Source organism: Nyctereutes procyonoides, unplaced genomic scaffold, assembly GCF_905146905.1.
Source record: "Nyctereutes procyonoides isolate TBG_1078 unplaced genomic scaffold, NYPRO_anot_genome, whole genome shotgun sequence".
Taxonomy (NCBI): Eukaryota; Metazoa; Chordata; class Mammalia; order Carnivora; family Canidae; genus Nyctereutes; species Nyctereutes procyonoides.
In genome coordinates, this window is record NW_026575041.1 from 4,409,534 (window position 1) to 4,434,390 (window position 24,857).

General features: G+C 39.6%; 1 protein-coding gene across 5 annotated transcripts in view; it reads left to right on the forward strand.

Annotated features, from left to right (window-relative positions):
* Positions 1-3,402: 3,402 nt before the first annotated feature.
* UVRAG (UV radiation resistance associated) overlaps positions 3,403-24,857 on the forward strand; it is a 309,399-nt gene continuing 287,944 nt past the window's right edge. For all 5 annotated transcript variants that reach the window (XR_008663846.1, XR_008663847.1, XM_055320492.1 and 2 more), the window contains exon 1: positions 3,403-3,696. Coding sequence is in view for 3 of the 5 variants with exons in the window: in XM_055320492.1 (XP_055176467.1) it covers positions 3,580-3,696 (117 nt within the window). In the remaining 2 variants the exon portion in view is untranslated. The remainder of the gene's footprint in view (positions 3,697-24,857) is intronic.

Sequence of the window (24,857 nt, forward strand, 5' to 3'; positions counted from 1 at the left end):
TATTAGTTAGCTGTTAAAATACCAGTCATCTCTGAAACTAACAGACCTAACCCTCTATTGTTCATTTATCAAGCTAGTAATCATTTTTAAGACTTTTGTGAAACCTGCTCTGACTTTGCCCACCAGCTCCTGTGAGTCAGTAATTCCATTACCACTTGACCTTTATCTTTTTTCTATCAGTGCATCTATATTGTATTTGGCCACCTTAGCAACTATGTTCCCTACACTTTGATACATGTTTCCCTAGGGAATCTATAGCATTGTATAAATATTATAGTATTTTAATTCAAAATGATTAGAAATATTTTTTATGCTGAAACCAATGTAGCCATATTAGGGAAAAGGATCTACGATAATATAAGAATTTTTAGAATTAAATAGGACACATAAAAATAATGAGAGCATTTATTGAACACTTAAGATACCCAAGTCACTGTGCAAAACATTTTACATTCATTACCTTGAATGTTTTGCAGGTATTTCAGTTCTCTGTCCTGTCCTTAGGGGTGAACGTTCCAGCTCTTCTGGTGTTAGTGGCATGTGAGTGGAAACGACTGAGAAGGGTAGTTTAGTTGAGGTATGTATTTCTAGGGCCCAATAATCAGCATGGTACAGAGTTGAATCTCATTAGAAGCCTGTAGAAAGAATGGATCCTGTCTCTGCTAGAATATCCTTTTCTCCCTTCCTCCCTCCTGGTAAGCTCCTACTGGTCCTTCAGTACTCAGTTTAAGTGTCACCTCTACTATGACTGACACTCTTCTGTCTTCCATGGCTCCTGATCTTTCTTCAGACTGAGCAACTGGATCGTCATTCTTCGTTTACTTATTTAAGTACTCTATAAAGAGGGCAGCTCCTCTGGGGAGGAGTCTGAGTCTGACTAATAAAGGGCTTAACACTTCTGTGTCAATGAGTATTTGTGGAATGAACAAAGTAATAAAGTTAGCTAATATTCAGAACTGACCTCCAAAGGGGAAAGTGGTGATTTTGTGTTCTGTCTCCACAGGCACATTTTCTCAACTTATGTAGTGAGTTGAATAATGTCCCTTTTGTCCTCCAATGAGTCCATGCTCTAATCCCTGGAACCTATGAAAGTCATCTTACTTGGAAAAAGAGGCTTTGTAATTAAGGATCTCAAAATGAGATCTGGATAATCTGGATAGGCCCTAAATCCAAAGACAAGTGTCCTTGTAAGAAAAAGAAAAGAAGGGACGCCTGTGTGGCTCAGTGGTTAAGCGTCTGCCTTCGGCTCAGGACGTGATTCTGGAGTTCTGGGGATTGAGTCCCACATTGGGCTCCCTACAGGAAGCCTGCTTCTCCCTCTGCCTATGTCTCTGCCTCTGTGTGTGTGTGTGTCTCACGAATAAAGAAATAAGAAATCTTATTAAAGAAATCTTAAAAAAAAAGAAAAAGAAAAGAATACACAGTAAGAAGAAAACCATGAGAAGATGGAGGCAGAGATTGGAATTATGCAGCCCCAGGCTAAGAACTAGCTAGAGATATCAGGAGATGAAAGAGACAAGGATAGATTCTCCCTTAGAGCCTTCTGAGAGAGTGAGGGCCTGCCAAGACCTTTATTGTGGGCTACTGGTCTCTAGAACTGTGGAAGATTGTATTTCTGTTGCTGTTGTTGTAAGCTACCCAGTTATGGTAATTTGATCCAGCAGCCTCAGGGAACTAATGCAGCCTGGAAACAGAAAAGTGTTTTCTGTGAAATTCCACCAGATCTTGGCACTCCTGAGTTGAGTCAGATGAGTTTTGGGGTTTTCTAACTAATCCCTTCTCAACAAACACCTGACCACACACCCATGAGGAACCACTTGGTGTTTCAGAATAGGAGGCAGTGTGACATCCAAGTTAGCCAGCTCTGGGGTCAGAGCCAAAGTATCTTCAGGCTTCTGAATACCCCTGGAAAGGTGGTACGCTTACTTTCTATTAAACTATTTTTAATGCAATTATTAATGTGAGGCCTTCGCTGGCACTTTATGTATGTTGATTTACTTACAGCAACCTTATTATTATTCTACAGACGGGAAAACCAAAGCTGAGAGAGGGGAACTGGTTTGCCCAGGAACACATAGCTAGAAAGTGGCAGAGCCGAGATTCCAAAACTGCCTGATTCCTGTTGTGTCTGATTCTAAAACGCTGTGTTCTTTCAAGCTGTATCAGTCCAGGTGGTGGAGAAGTTCAGTGTAGGGGGTGGGGGGAAGGCAGATTGATACCCTGCAGAGTGAGTCAATGCTATTTATTATAGAAGCAATTGCTATATATGCTATCATTATGACCAAGGAAGTGTTCATGGAAGAGGTGGTATTTGAGTTGGGTTGCTTCACTTTAAAAAATAAACATATACTGATTATCCAGCAGGTCCTGGAGAGCCGGAGATGAATGACAAGGTCCTTTTGTTTGAGGAATTCACTGTGTGTGTTATGGACTTATTAAAAGACAATGCAATCGAATAATCAGAAATATGGTCGAGGCCAGGGTCCTAACTTAGGGTCCCAGAGTAGATCAGTGAAACCTTTTTGTTTTTGATCGGTGAAACCTTTTGGAAGAAGGGACCTCCCTCCCTCCCGGATGAAATTTGATGGGTAAGTCAGCTAGGAGGAGAAAAGTAGCAAAGGCTTTCTAAGGAGGGCGTAAGCGACACACTCGTAGAGGTTAAACAGCGTCCAGGTGCTGGCACACCTTGCAGCTCAGCGTACAGGTTAGTGGAGCGCCAAGAGGGGCGTGGACTTGGGGGTTGGAGTCGGTCACGGAAGAGCAGGTGGGACTGCCCGACAGGTTTCTGGCCTCAGCGCAGCCTGCGCGGTGGCCTTCTGTCGGACCATAAAATACTTTTCAGTCCCCGCATGTTCCTGGGAGCCCCTCAGGAAAAGGCTGCTCAGGGTGCTTGCTACCAACAGTAGAGAGCCATCGCTACCCAGCGGGCGCCCAACCGGTCCCCGCCCTCCGAGGGGGGCCGGTTGCCACGGCAACTAGGTTCGGGCGGAAGTGGCTCGGAAGACTGACTCTCCCTAATCAGGTGACTCTCCTGCCTCCTGCACGTGACAACAGAGCCCAGGCGCGCGCTCTACCTAATCGGGCCCCGCCCCTCTTTCCCTTTACCGACAACTGACACAGACCTAGAGCAATGGGCCTCGCGGATCCACCGGGAGGCCCCGCCCCGTGGTAGTGAAAGAACCAATCAGACTGGGAAAAAAAGAAGCAACGCCCCAGGTTTCACCCCGGCTTGACAGACGCGATTTAGGCCATCCCCGGGTGCCTCCGCCCCGAGCCCATTCCGGCCGGTGATGGACAGACGTTCCACCCAGTAGCACGTCCGGTGTGCGTCGCCGGGTCCCGCCCCCGTGGCCGCGGAGCCAATGAGCAGGCCGGGCCTCGGCGGGGTGGTGGGGGTTGCACTGCGGTAACATGGCTCTTCCTTAGCCAGCGGCGGTGGCGGCCGGAGGTGGGGTGGAGCGGTCCTGCCTCTCCGGTGGCGCGTCCCCGAGCTGCAGGGGTCCGGCGGGTCGAGGCTGGGCGGTGGTGGCGGATGCCGGAGGAGCGCGGGCCCCGCCGCTTGGCGGCCCCTGGGTCACGATGAGCGCCTCAGCGTCGGTCGGGGGCCCGGTGCCCCCGCCGCCCCCGGGCCCGGCCGCCTCGCTGCCCCCCGGTTCCGCCGCGCGGGCCCTGCATGTGGAGCTGCCCTCTCAGCAGGTAACCCCGCGGGCTCATGGCGCTCGGGGGCTGGGGGGGGAGGGCGGGCGGCGCGGGAAGAGGCGGGGGGGGGCAGAGCCCGTGGGCGGCGGGCGGACCTCGTGCCGGCCGGGAGACGGGGAGAAGTGCCCGGGGAGATCTCGGGCAGCCGGGACCTGAGGATGGGGAGCGGAGGGCGCCGGCGAGGGGCCGAAGCGCCGGGAGATCCCCGAATTCCCGGAGCGATCCCGCTACTGGAGACGGGCTGCAGAGAAGCTGGAAGAGAAGCTGGAAGAGACCCAGTGGAAGTCCCTGGGGGCCCCGGCCGCGTCCGCTTCTCGCCCCTGGGGGTGGGGGCGGTGGGGATTCCCCTGCGTGGACCCTCCTCCTCGCCCCTCCGGGGAAGGGGCCCGGGGAAGCCCGGGTGTTCCACGAGAGACGGGGAGAGCGCCTTTCCTTTCTCAACCCATTTGCGGAGAAACCACTTCGTACTCTTTCCTACGGGAGAAGTTGAGCTTCATGGTTTCTAGCGTTTACTTTTAATTTCCTTGTTAATAAGGTACTCGCCTCAGCTTCCCAAGAGAAATCCTGTGGGCCGTTGGGGCTTCCTTCCTAATTCTCAGACCCCCAAGTTTCGCATTTTAGCAATTTAGGGGGCATCCTCTTACTTAATTCCCTCCTTCCCTCCGTGGAAGGAGGATTTGATGTATCTGTTTGTGTCTTCCCCCATCTTTTAGCAGGGGCTTTGAGGGCTTCTTGGGTCCACATTTTAAGGGGATAATAAAAAGAGGACACTGAGTTTGGGAATCTGACACAATTCTTTGTATCAGCCGGATGTCTGTACAGTACTTCTTCCCTCCACCACTCCCTTGCCCTTAAAGTACCTTTCATCTTCTTTTATTATTCCTCTTTCCAAGAAGAGGACCTAAGAAAAACTGTCAGTTACTGAGAGTTTACCACATAGGATTTGTGCAAAGTCCTCAACGGCCAGTAATCCATTTCATCCTGACAACTCTCTGAGAGAGCTGTTTGTATGATTTCCCATTTCGTAGTTAAGCAAACTGAGGCTTCAAGATGTAAGATCACTCGTCCAAAGCCTTGCAGTTAGGAAGTGCTGCGGATGGGTTTCACACTCCAGCGTCTGACCCTGTAGGCCCATGCACATGGTTGTGTGCTTGAGACTGGAGCAGAATGGAGCTCGAATCTTCAACTTTGTATCTCTGCTCTAGTACTTAGGAAAGGTTCTTAAAAAAGAAAGCAGAGTTTGGGGCAGGGGGTGGATGGGAAATGGGATGGATTTGAATGCAGTAGAGGGAGTGCTAAAGCAGAGAGCTGCACCGGTGATCATAGCTACAGTGGCCGCTGAGCAGAATTGTATGCAGAAGCAGGGCTTTTTATGTGGTAGAAAAGGATTTAAAGATGGGGTTACCATGTGCCCTAGTTTTGTGGTGTTGCTGGGAAGAGAGTTGTTGGAGAATATTAGGAGTTTGAAGGTAGTGAGGTTTGGATTGTATTTATGAGGTCCTGAAAGCGAGTGGAAGTCTAATAGGGGAGACCAGCCTCTGCAATGCACATTAATGTGAATTTTCATTGTGTGTGGGGAGGTGGATTATAAGGATGGATACCAAGAGAGGTGATGGTGGGCACTGTTGCAGGCAGTCTGGAGAGATCCTAGGGAGTTGAGGGCCAAGAGGGATTTACTTAGGGAGAGCTTTGGGAAAATGTGGGATCAGGAAAGAGAAACCATCATTTGTTTCAGAGAGCACATTCACAGTTTAAAATTGGGGGAAATAATTCCAGCTGCTCATGGAATAAATTTAACTGTATTTGTAAGCCTTTGTCAAAGTTTTGGATTTATGCCGAGGGGTATATGGTGGCTTAAGTGTTCAACTGAAGGCCGTATGAGCTCTGAGTATGGTATTTACAGCTTTCTGGGGGTGTCATCCTTCTTGAATTCTTGGAAGATAGCCTATGTAACAAAAATACTTTTACTTTTGCAATCGATGTTTCTTTAGCTTTGTGGGTCATAGTGCTCAGGTTTTTAGGGTAGGAATAAATAACAGCTAAAAAATAAACATTTTTTGTGAAAAAGTAAACATTTTTGTGAAAGTGTTATCTGTATAAACTGCATTGATTACTTAGTACACAGCTTAAGGAATTGTCACAAAGTGAACACAGTTATATAACCATTACCCAGATTAAGAAATAACAAAATTATTAGCATTCCAGAAGTCTCCCTTATGTTCTCTCCCATCTCTACCTTTTTTTTTCCTCTCCAAAGGAACGACTATTCTGATTTCTAACAAAAGATCACTTTTTGCCTATTCTTGAGCTGTATATAAATAGAATCATGCAAAATACAGTTTTTTTTTGTGTGTGTGTGTGTCTGGTTTCTTTTGCTCAGTGTTGTTTGTGAGCACAAGATGTGTGTGTGTATAAAACTTTTTTCTTTTAGCATTAATTCATTGTCCTTTTTTTTTTTGCTGTGGCTTTTGCATAATTTAAAACTTGGAAATTCAATTAAATACCATTTATTTATTTATTTATTTACCTTTCCTTTAAATGGCACTTTGAAAATTATGTCATTTTTATAGACTCCATGCTATTTGATAAGGTGTCAGTCTTTCAAAACAAATCTTGTTTTAGGATTTCTTCTGTAAAGTTGATTATCACAAAGCATAAATTCATTGGTTCTCTCAGCCCATTTCTTGGCATTGTTGACATTTTGAATGGGCAGCTGAATATGTGAGATGTTTAGCGATATCCATAGCGTCTACTCATAATACACCAGGAGCACCTGCCCAGTTCTGACACTCAAAAATGTTTTTTTTCAGGTGTTGCCAAATGTCCCTTAGCGGGGGCAAAATTACCCCTGGTTGAGAACCACTCTTCTAAGCTATGTTTTCATTTTAGGTTAGAGAGTTTTTCTGCTATTTTCTACTCATTTATTTCAGTCTTCATTAAGTCTCATTGGTTCTAGTGGCTGTAATGCTTAAAATGTTAATTTACTGCATTAGTTCTAAAGGTATAGAAATGCCCTTCCTAGTCTACCTTCAGGAAAAGACTTACATATTTATTTTACTCAGAAAAAGCCCACAAAACTGTATGTGATCTAATTTATTTTTGCCTTATTTTAAGCCACAGATTTATCTTTTAAAAAAAAGTTTAGTTAAGGCTGCATAACTTCTGAATCTTTATATGTGTGAGTAACTAGTCTGTAATTATCAACCTGACTGTCAAATGGGACTACCACTTAATCTTTGCCTTCTTTTGTTTCTGTATGATGTTACTTTAACTGTAATTTAAGCATGAACTAGTCACATATTTGGAAGACTTTTTGATCTTTAATTTTTGGTTGAAGTTTGTAATTAGTGAATATATATGTTATCTGATGAATAACTTCCTTCACACCCTTAGATTTAGGAGTTTTGGAATAAAATGTTGTGTTTTGTGGTAGAGGCTTTTAATATGTCCTTAAAAGTTTAATTGAGAGCATTTCTTTCTTTCCGAAAGTCTTTCTTACTTAAGTATAACCTAATTACATTTCTTAGATACTCAGAGCTGGGATGCTTTTTCCTGACTGTTTAGTGACCTTTTCCAGGAGGCTATATATGCCTTTAAGAATTTGGTAAAAGCAACAGACACTTTCCTTAGGAAATGCACTTATATGTATAAACACAATTTTGCATGTAGGTTTGGTTCTCTTGAAGCATATGTACAGAAGGTCCTTCACTGGATTATTCCTTCTCTTTAAAAATTTTTTTAAAAAAATTTACTATTTATTATTTTTTAAGACAGTTGTCCATGTCACTATATATACACCTACCACAGTTTGGATAATAACGTTCGGTTATGTTTGTTTCGGTTATGTTTGTTTAACTGTTGGTAGCCTTTTGGACTGTTTCTAGTTTTCTCTGCTACATTGTTGCAGTGAATATCAATATATAGATATCTTTGTACACTTGTGCTAATAACTCTGTAGGAAGAATTTTGAGCAGTGAAATCACTGAAAGGAAATATATACATAAATTCAGATTGATAAAAATGTACAAAATTATGCTTTATGTAAAATATATAAATTAAGATTTCTGTATGTGTGTATTTTTTGACTTTAGAAGATACTAGGCAAAGTGTTTCACTAAAAGGACATGCCCACTACATTACTACCACCAAATTATGACAGGATGTGTTTCTCCATATTTTGTCCACTTTGGGCATCAAAAGTTTTCTCAGTGTTTTCTGATATGATTTTATGTATACAGATTTTTTTCTTTTCTTTTTTTTTTTTAATCTACGATAGTCACACACAGAGAGAGAGAGGCAGAGACACAGGCAGAGGGAGAAGCAGGTTCCATGCACCGGGAGCCCGACGTGGGAGTCGATCCCGGGTCTCCAGGATCGCGCCCTGGGCCAAAGGCAGGCACCAAACCGCTGCGCCACCCAGGGATCCCATGTATACAGATTTTTAAAAAGATTTTATTTATTTATTCATGAGACACAGAGAGAGAGAGAAAACTTCCCTCCCTGTGGGAAGCCCCATGTGGACTCAATCACAGGACCTTGGGAATCGCGGCCTAAGCCAAAGGCAGATGGTTAACCACTGAACCATCCAGGCGCCCTATAGATTTTATCTATATGTAATAATATATAGAGAATATAATTATATAAGTTATAAATATATGAATATATATAGCCTTCATATGTATATACATATGTATATATTTTTGTTATTTAAATTTGTGTTTCTTTAATTATTAGTTGTATTTTAATAGCTTCGTTTATTGCATACAAAACACCCTGCTGAGTACATGATCTCATTTATCCTTATACAACCTTATATATTTCATCTTTGCATAGGTTTATGTAGCATTTTAATTTCTTTTGTGAATTACAGGTTTATTTATGTCTTTGGCATTAATTTTTCTGATTGCTTGCTCCTGTTTTTCATTGATTTGAAGAGCATTTTTCTTGTCCTGTTTTTGGAACAGGTGGGCTACATTAATGCTATTAGCCTTTATCTCCTTTGAATTTTTTTAAGTAGGCTTCATTTTTTAGAACAGTTTTAGATTTACAGAAAAATTGAAGTGAAAAGATAGCACAGGAACCTCCCATATACCCTACACCATTTCCCCCATTCTTAATGTCTTTCAGTAATAGTAGGTTACATTTGTTATTATTCATGAACCAATATTGATGTATTATTTTTAACTGAAGTCTACAGTTTACAACATATACATAAGATTTACCATTTTAATAATTTTTAAGTGAACAACTCAGGGGCATTAAGTATATTCTTCGTGTTGTGTGTGCAGTCATTAGCACTATCTATTTTCAGACATTTTCATCATTCCAAACAGATAAGATACCCATTAAACAATAGTTCCCCCTTTTCCTCTTCCTCCCACCCTAGGTAAACTCTGTTCTACTGTCTCTATGAATTTGCTTATTCTAAGTACTTCGTATAAGTGGAATGATACAATATTTGCCTTTTTGTGAATGGCTTATTTTCAGCATAATGTTTTCATTGTTCTTCCATGTTGGAGCATGTATCAGAGTTTCATTTCTTATAAGGCTAAATAATACTCCATTGTATGTATATACTGCTTTTTTTTTTTTTTTTTAATAAACTGAACAGCCAGCATTGGGCTTGAACTCAGAACCCTGAGATCAAGAGTCCATACTCTGCTGACTGAGTCAGCAGGGAGCTTCTGCGTTTTGTTAATCCATTCATCTGTTAATGACTTTTTTCTGTACCAGCACACCATCCTGAAAGCACATTATATTTAGTTGTCCTATCTGCTTAGTCTCTTGGCTGTGACAGTTCCTCAGACTTTCCTTCTTTTTGGTGACATAGCACTTTTGAGTACTGGTTAGGTATTTTGTAGGATGACCCTGTATTGGAGTTAGTCTTATGTTTTTGTTTGTTTGTTGTTGTTTTTCTATGATTAGACTGGGGTTTCTCTGCTATAAGGTTACTCTTTCCCATTCACCCCTCTATGGGTGGTGAATAGAGAGGAGTATTCCTTTCAAAGACAGATGGTATACTGTCCTCTTTGGAAGGAAGTCTGTATGCAAAGCCCATAGTTAAGGAGTGGGAATTCCTGTTCTCTCTCCTTGAGGGAAGAATATCTACATAAATTATTTGGAATTCTTCTCCATGGGAGATTTGTATCAGTAACCACTTCCTTTTACAGATAAGAAATCTAAGGTCTAGGTAACATTCTCCAAGTCACACAGTGTCCACACAGGGACTGCAGTCAAGGTCTTTGATTCTAAGTTGCCATGGGCACCCACTCTTTTCAGATTGCTGGCAAAGCACAGAAGTTTTAAGTTACCTCAAGGTTCAGGACCATCATGCTTTGTGTAGCTTGTTTCTCATAGCACCTGTACCAAGCACTACTGATTATGTAGTAAGAACATATATTTTTATTTATTTTTATATATATTATTTATTTATTTTTTAAGGATTTATTTATTTTAGAGCAAGTGAGCACATGTACTTGAGGTGGGCAGAGGGCAGGGGAGAGGGAGAGAGAGAATCTCAAGCAGACACCCCGCTGAGTGTGGAGCCCAATGCCAGGCTTGATCTCATCACCCTGAGATCATGACCTGAGCTGAAACCAGGAGTTGGACCTCAACCAACTGAGCCACCCAGGGGTACCTATATTTTTATTTTTAAATTTTATTTATTTGTTTATTTAAAGATTTTTATTTTATTTATTCATGAGCAACACAGAGAGAGGGAGGCAGAGACATAGACAGAGGGAGAAGCAGGCATCTCACAGGGAGCCCAATGTGGGACTCAGTCTCTGGACTGGGATCACACCCTGAGCCAAAGGCAGATGCTCAACTGCTGAACAACGCAGCTATCCCTTAAATTTTATTTCTGTATGAATATTTACTTTGACCAGCTTTACAGCCTAAAGAGAAGAAGAACATTGGATTGAAACAAGAAAAAAATGGTAGAAATATCAAAAAGCTTTATAAAGCTTAGTTTATGTAATATATATTTTCCTCATACGTTTATTAGATATCTTATTTTTGCTAATGTATTTCAATCATCTTTTTATTATACTTTCAAAAAATGTTTTGTTGATAAGGCCACTGAAGACAGACAGAAAGTTGTATCTTTTTGGGAATGTATGCTTCATGCTTCATGTGCTATGTACATTCATTCCTTCCACAAATATTTATTGAGCCCCTTACTTGTATGTCAAATTTCAAACGTGTAATATCTGTAAAATAGAATGATAGTAGTTTTGGGCTGCTTTGGCTCTTGTAAACAAAACTGTAAGAGGAAGCTTCAAAAACTTGGAAAAAAGTCAACAGCCCAAAATCATTTTTATGTGACAAAATGTCATCAGGAACCTAAGAGTTTTTATTTGTTTTTCTGTTTTTCCTATGAAAATGTTAAGTTCTTCTTTGAAGGGAAAAACTATGTTCTTATTTAGTGTTTACTTTAAATTTCTCCACAGGATCACAATTCTTAACTTTGTGGCAGAAAATTCAGAAGTGAAACTGACTGGAAATAGAGCAAGAGCAGAATTGAAACTAATATGTTGGGGCTAAAGTATATGGTAAAATGAAAAAAAAATAGTTTTTCATAGTTTCCAAATGTATACTTTTGAATATCTGTGTATTTTTACCTGTCAGACTTATTACCACTAGGGGAAGGAATATTTGTCATTTTTAATGCACTTGAATGAGTGCAACAAAAAACTAGGGGTATTTTAGAAAAATTGGACAGGTCTATGTTAAGGGAGAAATTGAAACATTTTAGGTTTTATACTTTGTTATAGGTCTAATGACATCAGTAATGTCTCAGGCAGAGTTAAATTTTTCTGATGACTTACATGATTTAGTAGTTGTATCATACAGATAGAGGAACACATGGAGAATGGAAAACTTGACGTTGGTATTTTTAATGGTATACGGACACCTTGGTGGCACAGTCTCTTGAGCATCCGACTCTTGGTTTCAGCTCAGGTTCTGATCTCAGGGATGTGAGATCAGCCCTGTGTTGGGCTCCATGCTCAGCAGAGTCCACTTGAGATTCTCTCTCCCTCTCCCTATCCCTCTTACTTAGGTATGTATGTGCAGTCTCTTTTTCTCAATAAATAAACAAAGCTTTAAAAAATAAAGTATAAATCATAGTATACTTTCTTGGTTTAATATTAGGTAATATTATATAATCTTGTTTTTCATCCTTTTTTAAGTGTGAATTTGAATTATAGAACTTTATATATATAAAATCTGAAGCCCTCAGAGTTGAAACTGTTCTCCTGGTCATAGACTTAATCCATCTGTTTATTCCCTTCCTTGAGGAGTCAGTAAAGAATATTATTAGTTTGGGGGATCCCTGGGTGGCTCATCGGTTTAGTACCTGCCTTCGGCCCGGGATGTTTATCCTGGAGACCGGGATTGAGTCCCACATCAGGTTCCCTGTGTGGAGGCTGCCTCTCCCTCTGCCTGTGTCTCTGCCTCTCTCTCTCTCTGTGTGTGTCACTTATGAATAAATAAATAAAATCTTAAAAAAAAAAAGAATATTATTAGTTTAACAAATTCAAATTGAGTGCCGTCTTGTTCCTTTATGATGTACCTGACCAGGTCCTGGGCCTCATGAGCAGTTCCGCTGTGCTTGGCTGGGTATTTGAGAACTTGTTTCTTAAACTTAACTTGTGTTTTGACACATCATCTCCGCAGCTCTGGGGATTTTCAGCTATAATTGAAATGAGAGAAAGACTGTATTTTAAACTCTTTATAGGCAGAGCACTCAGACCCCACACTCCATATAGTTTGAGTTAGAGTGAAAGTTTGGAATATCCCTCTTCGTGATTAGTCTTCTCTTTTTCATCCCTGGGTGCTTACCAGAACTGTCCTTTTTTTTTTTTTTTTTCTTCTTCCATGTCTGTCCTTTTTGAATAGTCTACTTAAGAAGTCCTGATTCTTTACCTCTTTAACTTTTTGAAACAACAACATCTAGTGATTGTGAGTTCTTTGATGTCAGGAATTTCATTCTGTATAATATTTGACACTGATTGCCATAGAACTCATTAACTAGAAATGGTATTAGGCATTGAAAACTTTACTAAAGTGCATTTGTTGGTTAAAGGCTGAGCCAGATAATGCTAAAGCCGAGCATTAGAATCTACTTAAGCGTCTCTGTTTGTGGTCGGTTGAAATATCTGGTGTTTGCCCCCCACTATGGTGTTTAGACTGTCCTGAAAGAATCTTTCAGATATTTTAAAAAACAATGAGGAAACCCATGAAGCTGAAACTGGCAGTTACCTTTGGCTTTTGTTTGTAGACTCCAGGGTAAGGAAAAAAGAGAAGATACAAATAAGTAAAGGTGGAAGTCAGACTTAGACTTATGATCTTTTTTTTTTTTCCAGGAAAAATTTGGTGTTCTTTACCATGACTGTACTTTTTTTTTACTGTTTAACTCTGAACTATAAGCACTTCATGTCATGTTAGCCTCTGTTTTTTTTTTTTTTTAATTTTTATTTATTTATGATAGTCACAGAGAGAGAGAGGCAGAGACACAGGCAGAGGGAGAAGCAGGCTCCATGCACCGGGAGCCCGATATGGGATTCGATCCCGGGTCTCCAGGATCGCGCCCTGGGCCAAAGGCAGGCGCCAAACCGCTGTGCCACCCAGGGATCCCAGCCTCTGTTAAAAGAAGTAAAAGAAACTTAACTGCATCAGCCATTTATTCAATAGATATTTATAAAGCACCTTCTTTGAATTATGTTAGGCATGTGATTAGACACTGTATGCCTGTTTCCTCCAACTCACTAATGTCTTTTTGAGGATACGAATTATTTCCTGTCACAATGCCAGTCATTTTTTAAAATGAGACTACAGGGAAACTAAAGTTTTAAAAAAATGCAATATGAAAATAACTTTATTTAGAATTATGAAAAAACTTTTTTACCCTTGATAGTCTGTCTTAATAGAATAATCTCATTGAGAAAATTGGTACTGCTTTCTTCTGCTAAAATGTTAATATCTACCTAGGTATGGGAAACAGCAATATGAAGGTTTTTTAAGTTTTCATTTTGAAAATAGATCACAAAGCAAGATAGGCATATAGGCTGTGGGTGCTTATTACAGGTCTAGGATAGTTTATAGGACTGTACTCCTTACAGGAGAGAATTGGTCCCATTACAGACTCAATGTAGAGTAGGTATTTCAGGGTTGTTTTCATGAATTAAAGGAGTTTATTCTGCTTGGAAGGTATTTAATATAAAGGTAAAGAACAGTTGTCCAGGTGCTCTGGAGTGACTAGTTTACTTTTGATATTCATGTTTGTGTATGAAAAAACATCAGTCTGATTACTATTAGATGGGGACACTAGAATTGCAGAATTTCTTAATTGCACCTTAGCTGCATTTTTCATATATAATCTTGGCTATTTTAAAGCTACCTGAAGATTTCTAAAAGGTATTGCTCATGATTATTATCTTGAGTTTTCATGAAAAGATTACATTATCAATATCCTTTTTAATGAGGTAGCAAAATATGCAGTATATTTTAGGTAAGTTATATCAAAAATAAAAATTAAATAAATTGATACTAAGAAGTAAACATAAGACCTTTTAAAAATGGAAAATTTAATTAGTTGATAATAAAGTCCTGCCTGTGTACCAAATACTGCATTAGACTGGTGAACAATATTTCTCTAACTTCTGTTATTGTTGGAGTAGCAGAATATATTTGAACATAGTTTTACAGTATTTTTCTTTTATTATTTTATTTATTTATATTTAAGGTTTTTATTGATTTATTTGAGAGAGCAGGAGATGGGGAGGGGCAGAGGGAGAAGGAAAAACAGACTCCCTGCTGAGCAGGGAGCCTGATGCTGAGCTCCATCACAAGACCCTGAGATCATGACCTGAGCTGAAGTTAAACGCTTAACCGACTGAGCCACCCAGGTGCTCCTATTTTACAGCTTCTTAAAAACAAATAATCATTCCTTTAATATAATGTAAGTGGGAAGACTTGTTTAAAGCTGGTTCTGGGAGTAACTAGGATAACTTTGGGAAACTTTGTTCTGGTCTTAACTTTTGCAAGAGAAGATTGGAGAGGGATTGGATTATTTGTATTTCTTTCTTTTCTTTTTTTTTTAAGATTTTATTTATTTATTCATGAGAGAGAGAGAGAGAAGGAGGCTCCATGCAGGGAGCCTGATGTGGGACTCGATCTCTGGTCTCCAGGATCACGCCTTGGGAAGGCGGCGCTAAACCGTTGAGCCACCTGAGCTGCCCGGATTATTTGTATTTCTAAGTATTTTATTTTATTTTATTTTATTTATTTTTTTAAAAAAGATTTTATTATTTATTCATGAGAGACACACACAGAGACAGAGGCAAAGACACAGACAGAGGAGAAGCAGGCCCCATGCAGGGAGTCCAATGTGGGACTTGATTTCGGGTCTCCAGGATCACGCCCTGGTCCGAAGGCAGACGCTCAACCGCTGAACCACCCAGGTGTCCCACTTTCCTAGTATTTTCATTCCACAAACATTGTGTTCAACTCTTCTAGCCTATCATTTGTTCAATAGTTATTTTTTTGATTTTCTACTGTGTATACCAAACTGGTGAAGAATATGGATTCTAGAACCAAACGGACTGCTTGCGTGAAATTCCAGTCCTTCCATTTCCTAGCTGAACTGCCTGGAAGTTATGTGATCTCTCTATGCCTCAGGAAGGCTCAAATCAAATGAGCATAATAAAAAAAAATAAAAAAAAAATAAAACAAATGAGCATAATAGCACCTACCCTATAGGGTTGTTGATAGGATTAAATGAGTCATAAGTTTGCTTTAAAAAAGTGCTTGGTACATAGAAAGTGCTCCAGAAATGTTAGTTGTTGTTATGATTTGTTAGGCACTGAGGATACAGGATAAATAAGGCATTGTCCTTTCCCTGGAGGGACACATACTCTAATGTTTAAGGCAAACTTTATCAGCAAACCATTTTAGTGTAAGAGATGGTTTGAACAAATGCTGAGGTGGGAAAGGGGAGGAAAAGCATTCTAGCAGAGTGACCAGCTTGAGTAAAAAGGTAAAGCATAAGAAGGATTGGCAGATAATTAAGTCAGGCTGGAGTTTAAGTAGCTTGGAGGAGGATGGTTGAAACAAATGAGTTGAAGAGGTATAGTTTGGGATTAAATTATAAAGGACCATATATGCCATGCTTTAGAATTTGGGTATTATCCTGTAGGTAGAGGGGAGAACAGTGTTTTAAAATTTTTTTTATGACTTTATTTTTTTAGAGCAGTTTTATTTTTTCGACAGTGAAATTGAGCAGAATGTACAGATTTCCCAAATACCTCCATAGTTTTGCCTTTCCCAGAGTGTCATATAGTTGGAATCATACAAATCTGTTGAGTAAATACCAAGAGCCATGATTGCTGGAATGTATGGTAAGAGAATGTTTAGTTTTATAAGAAACTGCCAAATTGACTTCTAAGGTGGCTATACCATTTTGTATTCGCACTAACAATGAAGGAATTTAGAGTTCCTGTTGCTACATATCCTTGCCAACATTTGGTGCTGTTCTTGTTCTGGAGTTTGACCATTGTAATAGGTGTGTGTAGTGGCATCTTGTTTTAGTTTGGATTTAACTGATGAAATATGATGTGAAGCATCTTTTCATGAGCTTGTTTACCATTTGTATATCTTGTTTTGTTAGATGTCTGTTAAGGTCTTTGGCTCATTTTTCAACTGGGTGTTTTGTTTTCTTATTGCCGAGTTTTAAGAGTTTTGGGTAACAGTCCTTTGTCAGATGTTCCTTTTGCAAACATTTTTCCCTAGTAGTCTCTTGCTTGTCTTCTCATTCTCTTGACATTGTCCTTTGCCTAGCAGAAGTGTTTAATTTTAATGAAGTCCAGTTTGTCAATTATTCTTTTCATAGAGAGTGTTTGGTGTTATATGAAGAAGTAGTCATCATACCCAAGGTCACCTAGATTTCTTCTGTTATTTTCCTTTTTTTTTTTTTTTTAAGATTTCATTCATTTATTCATGACAGACAGAGAGACAGAGACAGACACATAGGCAGAGAGAGAGAAGCAGGCTCCATGCAGGGAGCCCCATGTAGGACTTGATCCTGGAACCCCAGGATCACGCCCTGGACTGAGCCACCCAGGCGTCCCTCTTCTGTTATTTTCAATGAGGTTTATAGTTTTGCATTCTACATTTAGGTCTGTAGTCCCATTTTGAATTAATTTTTGTGAAGGATGTAAGGTTTGTATCTAGTCATTTGTTTGCATGCATGTGTCCAGTTCTTCCAGTGCTGTTTGTTGAAAAGACTATCTTTGCTCTATTGTATTGCCTTTGCTTCTTTGTCAAAGATCAGTTGAATATATGTATACGGGTCAATTTCTGGGCTTTCTGTTCCATTGATTTATTTATTCTTTTGCCAATAGCACCCTATTGATTTCTTGATTTCTGTAGCTTTATAGTAAGTCTTGAAGTCAGGTAGTGTCAGTCCTCTAACTTTGTTCTCTTTCTATATTGTGTTTGCTATTCTGGGTCTTTGCCTGTCCATATAAACTTTAGAATCAGTTGTTGGTAACCACAAAATAACTTGCTGGGATTTTGATTGGGATTGCATTAATCTATAGATCAAATTGGGAAGAATTTACATCTTGACAATAGTGAGTCTTGTTATGCATGAACATGCAGTGTTGCTCCACCTAATTTAGTTCTCCTTGATATCTTTATCAGAGTTTTGTAGTTTTTATTATATAGATCTTGTACATATTTTGTTAGATTCATACCAACTATTTTACTTTTTGCTAATGTAAATGGTATTGTGTTTTTAAATTAAAATTCCCCTTGTTCATTGCTGGTATAGAGTAAAGCTTTTGTATGTTAACTTGTATCCTGCAACCTTGCTATTATTGCTTATTAGTTCTTAGAGTTTTTTGTCCATTTTCTCAGATTTTCTACATAGATGATCATGTAATCTGTGGCAAAAACAGTTTTATTTCTTCCTTCCTAATCTATACTCTTTTTTTTTTTTCCTGATCTATACTCTTTTGAATTTTTCTTATTGCATTAGCTAGGACTTGTTTTTCTTTTCTTCTTCTTCTTCTTCTTTTTTTTTTATTTTTTGAAGATTTTATTTATTCATGAGAGACACAGAGAGACAGAGGCAGAGGGAGAAGCAGGTTCCCTGTGGTGACCCCGACCTGGGACTCTGGGATCACGCTCTGAGCCAAAGGCAGATGCTCAACTGCTGAGCCACCCAGGCATCCTTTTCTTCTCTTTTTAAAAAAACTTTTTGTTTAGAAAGAATTTCAAGTTTATTGAAAAATTGCAAAAATGAAACTTGTACAAGAACACCTTATCTTGGGGATCCCTGGGTGGCGCAGCGGTTTGGCACCTGCCTTTGGCCCAGGGCGCGATCCTGGAGACCCGGGATCGAGTCCCACGTCGGGCTCCCGGTGCATGGAGCCTGCTTCTCCCTCTGCCTGTGTCTCTGCCTCTCTCTCTCTCTCCCTGTGTGACTATCATAAATAAATAAAAATTAAAAAAAAAAAAAAGAACACCTTATCTTTATACCCTTTACCCAGAATTGTCTACTGTTAGCATTATTCCCTGTGATTTATCATATGCAAGTTCTCTCTTTCTGTGTATATAGATAAAGATTTTTTGGTATATGTGAATCATTTGAGTTATCATGACCTTTTACCCTTAAATATTTCTGAATGTATTTCCTAAAAAGATACATTCTCTTTCATATCCACAGCATAGTTATCAATTTCAGTAAACTTAATATTGATATACTTTAATCTGTGGTTTATATTCCACTTTTGTCAGTTGATCCCATAATGTCCTTTATAGAAATTTTCCTCCTCCAGTTCATGATCCAGTCTAGGGTCACGTGGTGCGTTTGTCTTCTGTGAAAGCATTTCACAGCTTTTTTTTTTTAATGTCAGTATCATAATACAGATCACCTCTTCCTTTTTTATTTTTTTAAAGATTTTATTTATTTATTCATGAGAGAGACACAGAGCAGAGGGAGAAGCAGGCTCCATGCAGGGAGCCCGATGTGGGACTCGATCCGGGGTCTCCATGATCACACCCTGGGCTGAGGGTGGCGCTAAACTGCTGAGTCACCGGGCTGCCCACCTCTTCCCTTTTTAAAATAGAACATACCTCATTTTCTGTTTATCTGATGTTTCCTTTTGATTAGATGCAGGTTATGCATTCTCACTTGGAGTATTTCATATAAAGTAATGTGTCCTTTATAAGGTATCTCTTTTGGACCCACATAGTGTCCATTTGTTCGTTACTGGTGATGTTAAGTTTGATCACCTGGTCAAGTTTGATCACCTGATCAAGATATTATCTGATTCCTCAACTTTAGAATTCTGTGCATGTGTGCAGGTGCACATGCATAAGACTAATGAATAGTTTGTAGGGAGATACTTAGAGAACATGCATATATCTTGCTCTTCTCCCCCAAGATTTATCATCTATTATGGTTCATACCTGAACCAGTCTTGGCTATGATGTTACAAAACAAAGATTTCCCAGCTCTTAACACTCTCTCCATGTTTACCAGTCTGACTTCGGCATTGTTCTATAAGCAAGAATGGGAGGATAGTTTTTTTTTTTTTAATTCGTTCATTTTTAAATTCAAGTATAGTTGACACAAGAAGAGAGAGCAGTAGTGGAAAGAATGGTAAGAAGACTGCTGACAAAATTTCTAAATAAGGTAAGATTGATGTTTGAGTGATGAGGCAGTGATATTCATGTATTCATCATTCCCTTCTATCAACAGACATTTATTGAATATCTGTGTGTTTGCCCATTAGCCACTTGGAATAAAAAGACATAGTTTTGGTCCTTAAAGAGCTTATAGTCATTGAGGCAACAGAAGGGCAAAGAGTTGTGATAAAATATACGTTAAGAGCTTTGCGTAAAATATAGCTTTAAATGTTACCATATACTTAAGGGTACTGCCTCACATGGCATAGTGAAATCACTAGTATTATCTGTGATTTACTCATTGGTTCATCCATCACTTATTGAGGTCCTACTTTGTGCTAGGACTGTGCTAAGTGCTGTAGGAATAGAACTCAGTTTCTGTATTTAGAGATCACCCTCTTTTTTTTTTTTAATTAATTAATTAATTTATTTATTTATGATAGTCACAGAGAGAGAGAGAGGCAGAGACACAGGCAGAGGGAGAAGCAGGCTCCATGCACCAGAAGCCCGATGTGGGACTCGATCCCGGGTCTCCAGGATCGCGCCCTGGGCCAAAGGCAGGCGCCAAACCGCTGCGCCACCCAGGGATCCCCGAGATCACCCTCTTTTTAGGGGGAGCATTGGCAGTAAAGCATCATTGCGGCAAGTACTACATGATGGTGGCATGTACACAAAGTCATGGTAGCACAGAAGGGAGAAATGATCATCTTCGTTTGGGGTAGTGGATGGGACAGGGAAGTCAGGAGGTATATGTCAAAAGTGGAGATTTTGGAGCTGGGTCATAAAGAGTGTTTTATTGTTTGCCTACTAAATTGTAGGTGTTCATTTTAGTCTAACTTTGTGATTACCATTTACTGCCATATTTTCCTCCAGCCAAGATTCATGATGTCTTATCACATTCCATTATAGAGATATCCTTTAACACTTATTCATGAGCAAGTTTCCCGCTCTTTATCTTTTACCCTGCTGCTTTGTTTGTAGTAGCTAATTTCTTTAAAACCATTCTCATCATATTTTTAGCCAGAGTAGTTAGAGCCACCTCTCCCATTTAACAGGCAAGAAAATCAAGGCCCAGGAAAGAACACAGAAGAACTAGTGTTCACACCCACTTATTCTGGTTCTAAATTCAGAGTTTTTCCCATTCTGCTTGTTGAATTTAAAATGTAGTTTTCCAGTTTCATCTTTGCTTGTAACTTCACAAACCTGTATAGCTCCATTTCAGTGGATAGATTTTGAAGCTGTGAGGTAAATTTACCACAAAAGAATGAGGAAACTTTAGGATGGTTGATAATAATAGTAATGTTGAACTGTCACATGTACCAATGTCGCATATACCATCACTGTGTCTAAGTACTTTGCAGTCACTCCATTTACTCTTCATTACAATTCTGTGAAGAGTTGAATGGTTAAACTGACTAAGCCACCCAGGTGCCCCCCAAAAGTCAAAACTTGTTGGTGTAGAAATGCACATAGGGGCAGAGACAAGGGCTTTCAATTTTCTTGAATTTATGTAGGAAAAAGTAATCAAAGGTATTTAGACTTCTTTTTCATTGTGTAGTTCCTGGCACATCGTGGATATTCAAGAAACGTTGAATGAAATACTTTGGTTTATTAGAATAGAGTGTATAGGAGAGAATTATGAAGATATGAGAATGTTTGTGAATGTTGAGACTGTAATGGGACAGATTGGGATAGAAAATGGTAATAGACAGTAGATTCAGAGCCTTTGGATTTATTTAGTAAAGCTTGATTGTAGTAGAGGGGCCTTATTAGATGAAGACCTGAGTCAGTTCTAGGGCAAAAAGGAGAAGGTGATGGGAAAGAAATAGTGGGAGTGACAACAGGAAGTTTCTGGATTAGGATTACCAAATTATAGTTTGCTCGTTTTGCTAGGTTTCAAACATAAATTCTGCCTAGAATCAGTTGTGCCAATATTTAATGGTTTTTAATGGCTTGCATCTTCTTTTGGAATTTATAGAGCTTGCTATTTGTAAGAGCAGTCTTGTTTGCAGAAGAGGTAGTTGATACCTAGATAAGAGAAGGAAGCTATTTTTCATAGTATACACAGCAATAGTTTTAGGGCAATGAATGAAGAAGAATGTGGAAAAGAAGGAACGATATGCCAGAGATAGAGTGAAGAAAGAAAAAATTGATGGGCTGGTGGCTGATCAAAAATGATGGGGTCATAGGAGATCTGCAGGGCAAAGATGTCTCCTGGCTTTTGAAACTTCTGGGAAGCAAATACATGGTGTACTTGCATGCATATACACATAGTCCAAGAGATCAGTCCTGGGTCCAAATCTTGATTTTGGTACTTTTAGTGTGAACATGGCTAAGTCCCTTTACTTATGGCCCCAGTGTTATATCTGAAAAATGAATAAGATGCCTAGATTAGTACTTATTCTTTTTTTTTTAGAGAGATTTTATTTATCTACTCATGAGACACACACACAGAGAGAGAGAGAGAGAGAGAGAAAGAGAGAGAGAGGCAGAGACATGGGCAGAGGATGAAGCAGGCTCCCTGCAGGGAGCCCAATGTGGGACTTGATCCTAGGACTCCAGGATCACGCCCTGGGCCGAAGGCAGGCACTAAACCTCTGAACCACCCAGGGATCCCCCTAGATTAGTACTTATTAAACTTCAAATGTACATAAAAATTACCGGGGGGGTCCTGTTAAAATATAGATTCTGATTGGGTAGGTAGTGGGGACCCAAGATTGTGTGTCTCCAACAAGGTCTCAGGTAATCCATCTAGCAGAGGCTTAGATGACCTTCAGGATGTTTTCCAGTTTTGCAGTTTTGTAATCCTGTTTATTGAATGTTTGTCCTTTGGAGATCTATTATATTTGACACCATGTCACCTCTATTTAGATAAATGAATTCTAAATGTTTCTTCACTTCAAATTAGAAATGCCTAAACCAATTCATCATTTTATACTGATAACCACATCCCTTTCTCAACATCCCTATTTCTGTTAATACTTTGTTTTTTTTTAATACTTTGTATTTATAAAGTACTTTATGATTTTTCAGAGAGCTTTTATATCCATTATTTCATCTGATCCTTAGCCCACAGAAGTAGGCATACAGGAAATACCTCCATTTTTATGGGAGGGTAAACAACCTCAGAGAAAGTAAGTGATCTGCCCACTAGTGAGTGATAGAGCTACCCTGGAGTTCAGGATTATTGACTGTAGTTTGAACTCTTATTACTATGTCACACTGCTTTTGGTAATGGCTATTACAGATACCTTTGATTAAAGGTTGATTGCTGTGTCTCTCTCTTTTTCTTAAGGATTTTATTTATTTGAGAGAGAGAGAGAAAGAGAGAGTGTGTGCAAGCGTACAAGCTGGAGAAGAGGTAGAGGAAGAGGGAGAAGCAGACTCCCTGCTCAGCAATGCCAGGCTCCATCCCAGGACCATGGGATCATGACTTGAGTCAAAGGCAGATGGTTAAAAGACTGAGCCACCCAGGTGTCCCTGGTTTTATTAAAAAAAATATGTATATATATATTCATATGGATCACAATTCACAGGTGTATAAGAGGGTGCAGTGAATCGTCTCTATACTACTCTGTACTCCAAATACCCATTTTCCCTTCCCTGGGATAACCAGTGTTACCAATTATATATTATGCATCTCCACTAATTACATAATTCTATTCTTTTTTTCCCTGTGAAACACAGATGCTAACATGTTAAACACACTGACTAATGTAAACTTTTATGGTTTCTTTTGAGAGAGAGAGAGAGTGAGCAGGGGCTGGTGGGGAGAGAGAGAAAGAATCCTAAGCAGGCTCCGTGCCCAGCCCAGAGCCAGATGTGGGGCTTGTTCTCACAGCCCTGAGATCATGACCTGAGCTGAAATCAGGAGTCAGACACTTAACTGAGCTACCCAGGTGCCCCAAACTTTTGTGTTTTTTTTTTTTTAATTTTTCTTTTAAGATTTTTATTTATTTATTTGAGAGAGAGAGAGCACAGGTCGGGAGGAGGGGCAGAGGGAAAGGGAGAAGCTGACTTCCCACTGATCAGGGAGCCTGATGAGGGGCTCCATCCCAGGTTCCTGGGGTCATGTCCCCAGCCCAAGGCAGATGCTTAATAGATTGAGCTACGCAGGTGCCCTGTGTTTTATTTTTATTTAATTATTTTTAAATTATTTATATTATAAAATATATAAACTATATGTATAATATATAATATATAATTTAGCAGTTAGGTATTTAACAAAAATTTAATTTTTAATAATTGAAAAATTTAAAATTATTTTATTATTATTTATTATTTTTATTTATTTAATTTTTTAAAAAAGATTTTATTTATTTATTAATAGAGAGACAGAGAGAGAGAGAGAGAGAGAGAGAGAGGCAGAGACACAGGCCGATGGAGAAGCAGGCTCCATGCAGGGAGCCCGACGTGGGACTCAATCCCGGGTTTCCAGGATCACATCCCAGGCTGCAGGTGGTGCTAAACCGCTGCGCCACGGGGGCTGCCCCTATTTTATTTTTTAAAGAGCAACTTGTTTATTATGTAATTTAGGAGACTTTTTTTTTAAGATTTTATTTATTTATTCATGAGAGACACAGAGAGAGAGGCAGAGACATAGATAGAGGGAGAAGCAGGCTCCCTGTAGGGAGCCCGATGTGGGACTCGATCCCAAGATCCCAGGATTATGCCCTGAGCTGAAGGGAGGTGCTCAATCACTGAACCCTCAGGTGTCCCTTAAATTTAAATTTAAAAATTTAAAAATTTTACTTAATATCTTACAGATTGTTCCATATCAGTGCTCAGAGAGCTGCCATTAATTTATTCTTTGTTGCCAGTTAGTACTCCATTATCGGATATATCATTATTTAGCTAGGTCCCTATTGATGGACATTTAATGTAGTTCTAGTTTTTTGCTAATACAGACAATAGTGTATTACATATATTACATTGCATATTTCTAAGTGTATATTTTTTCACAAATGGAGAAGTCAAGTTGCTGGGTCAGAGACTGCATTTGTAATTTTGGTAGATACTGCCAGATTGCCATCTTCTGATGTTTTCCACCTGTACTCTTTCTGCCAAGTGCTTGTTTTGCCACTGTCTTGCCTCTAAATATGTTAGCAGACTTTTTGGTCTGTGCCAATTTTAGTGTAGTTTTAATTTGCATTTCTCTTACGAGTGAGGTTGAGAATCTTTTCATGTTTAAGTGCTATTTGTTTTTCCTTTTCTGTGGATTATCTGTTAATATTCTTTGCCATTTTTTTCCTGTTGGGTTGTTGGATTTTTTTTTCTTTTTTTTTTTTAATTTTTATTTATTTATGATAGTCACACAGAGAGAGAGAGAGAGAGAGAGAGAGAGAGAGGCAGAGACACAGGCAGAGGGAGAAGCAGGCTCCATGCACCGGGAGCCCGACGTGGGACTCGATCCCGGGTCTCCAGGATCGCGCCCTGGGCCAAAGGCAGGCGCTAAACCGCTG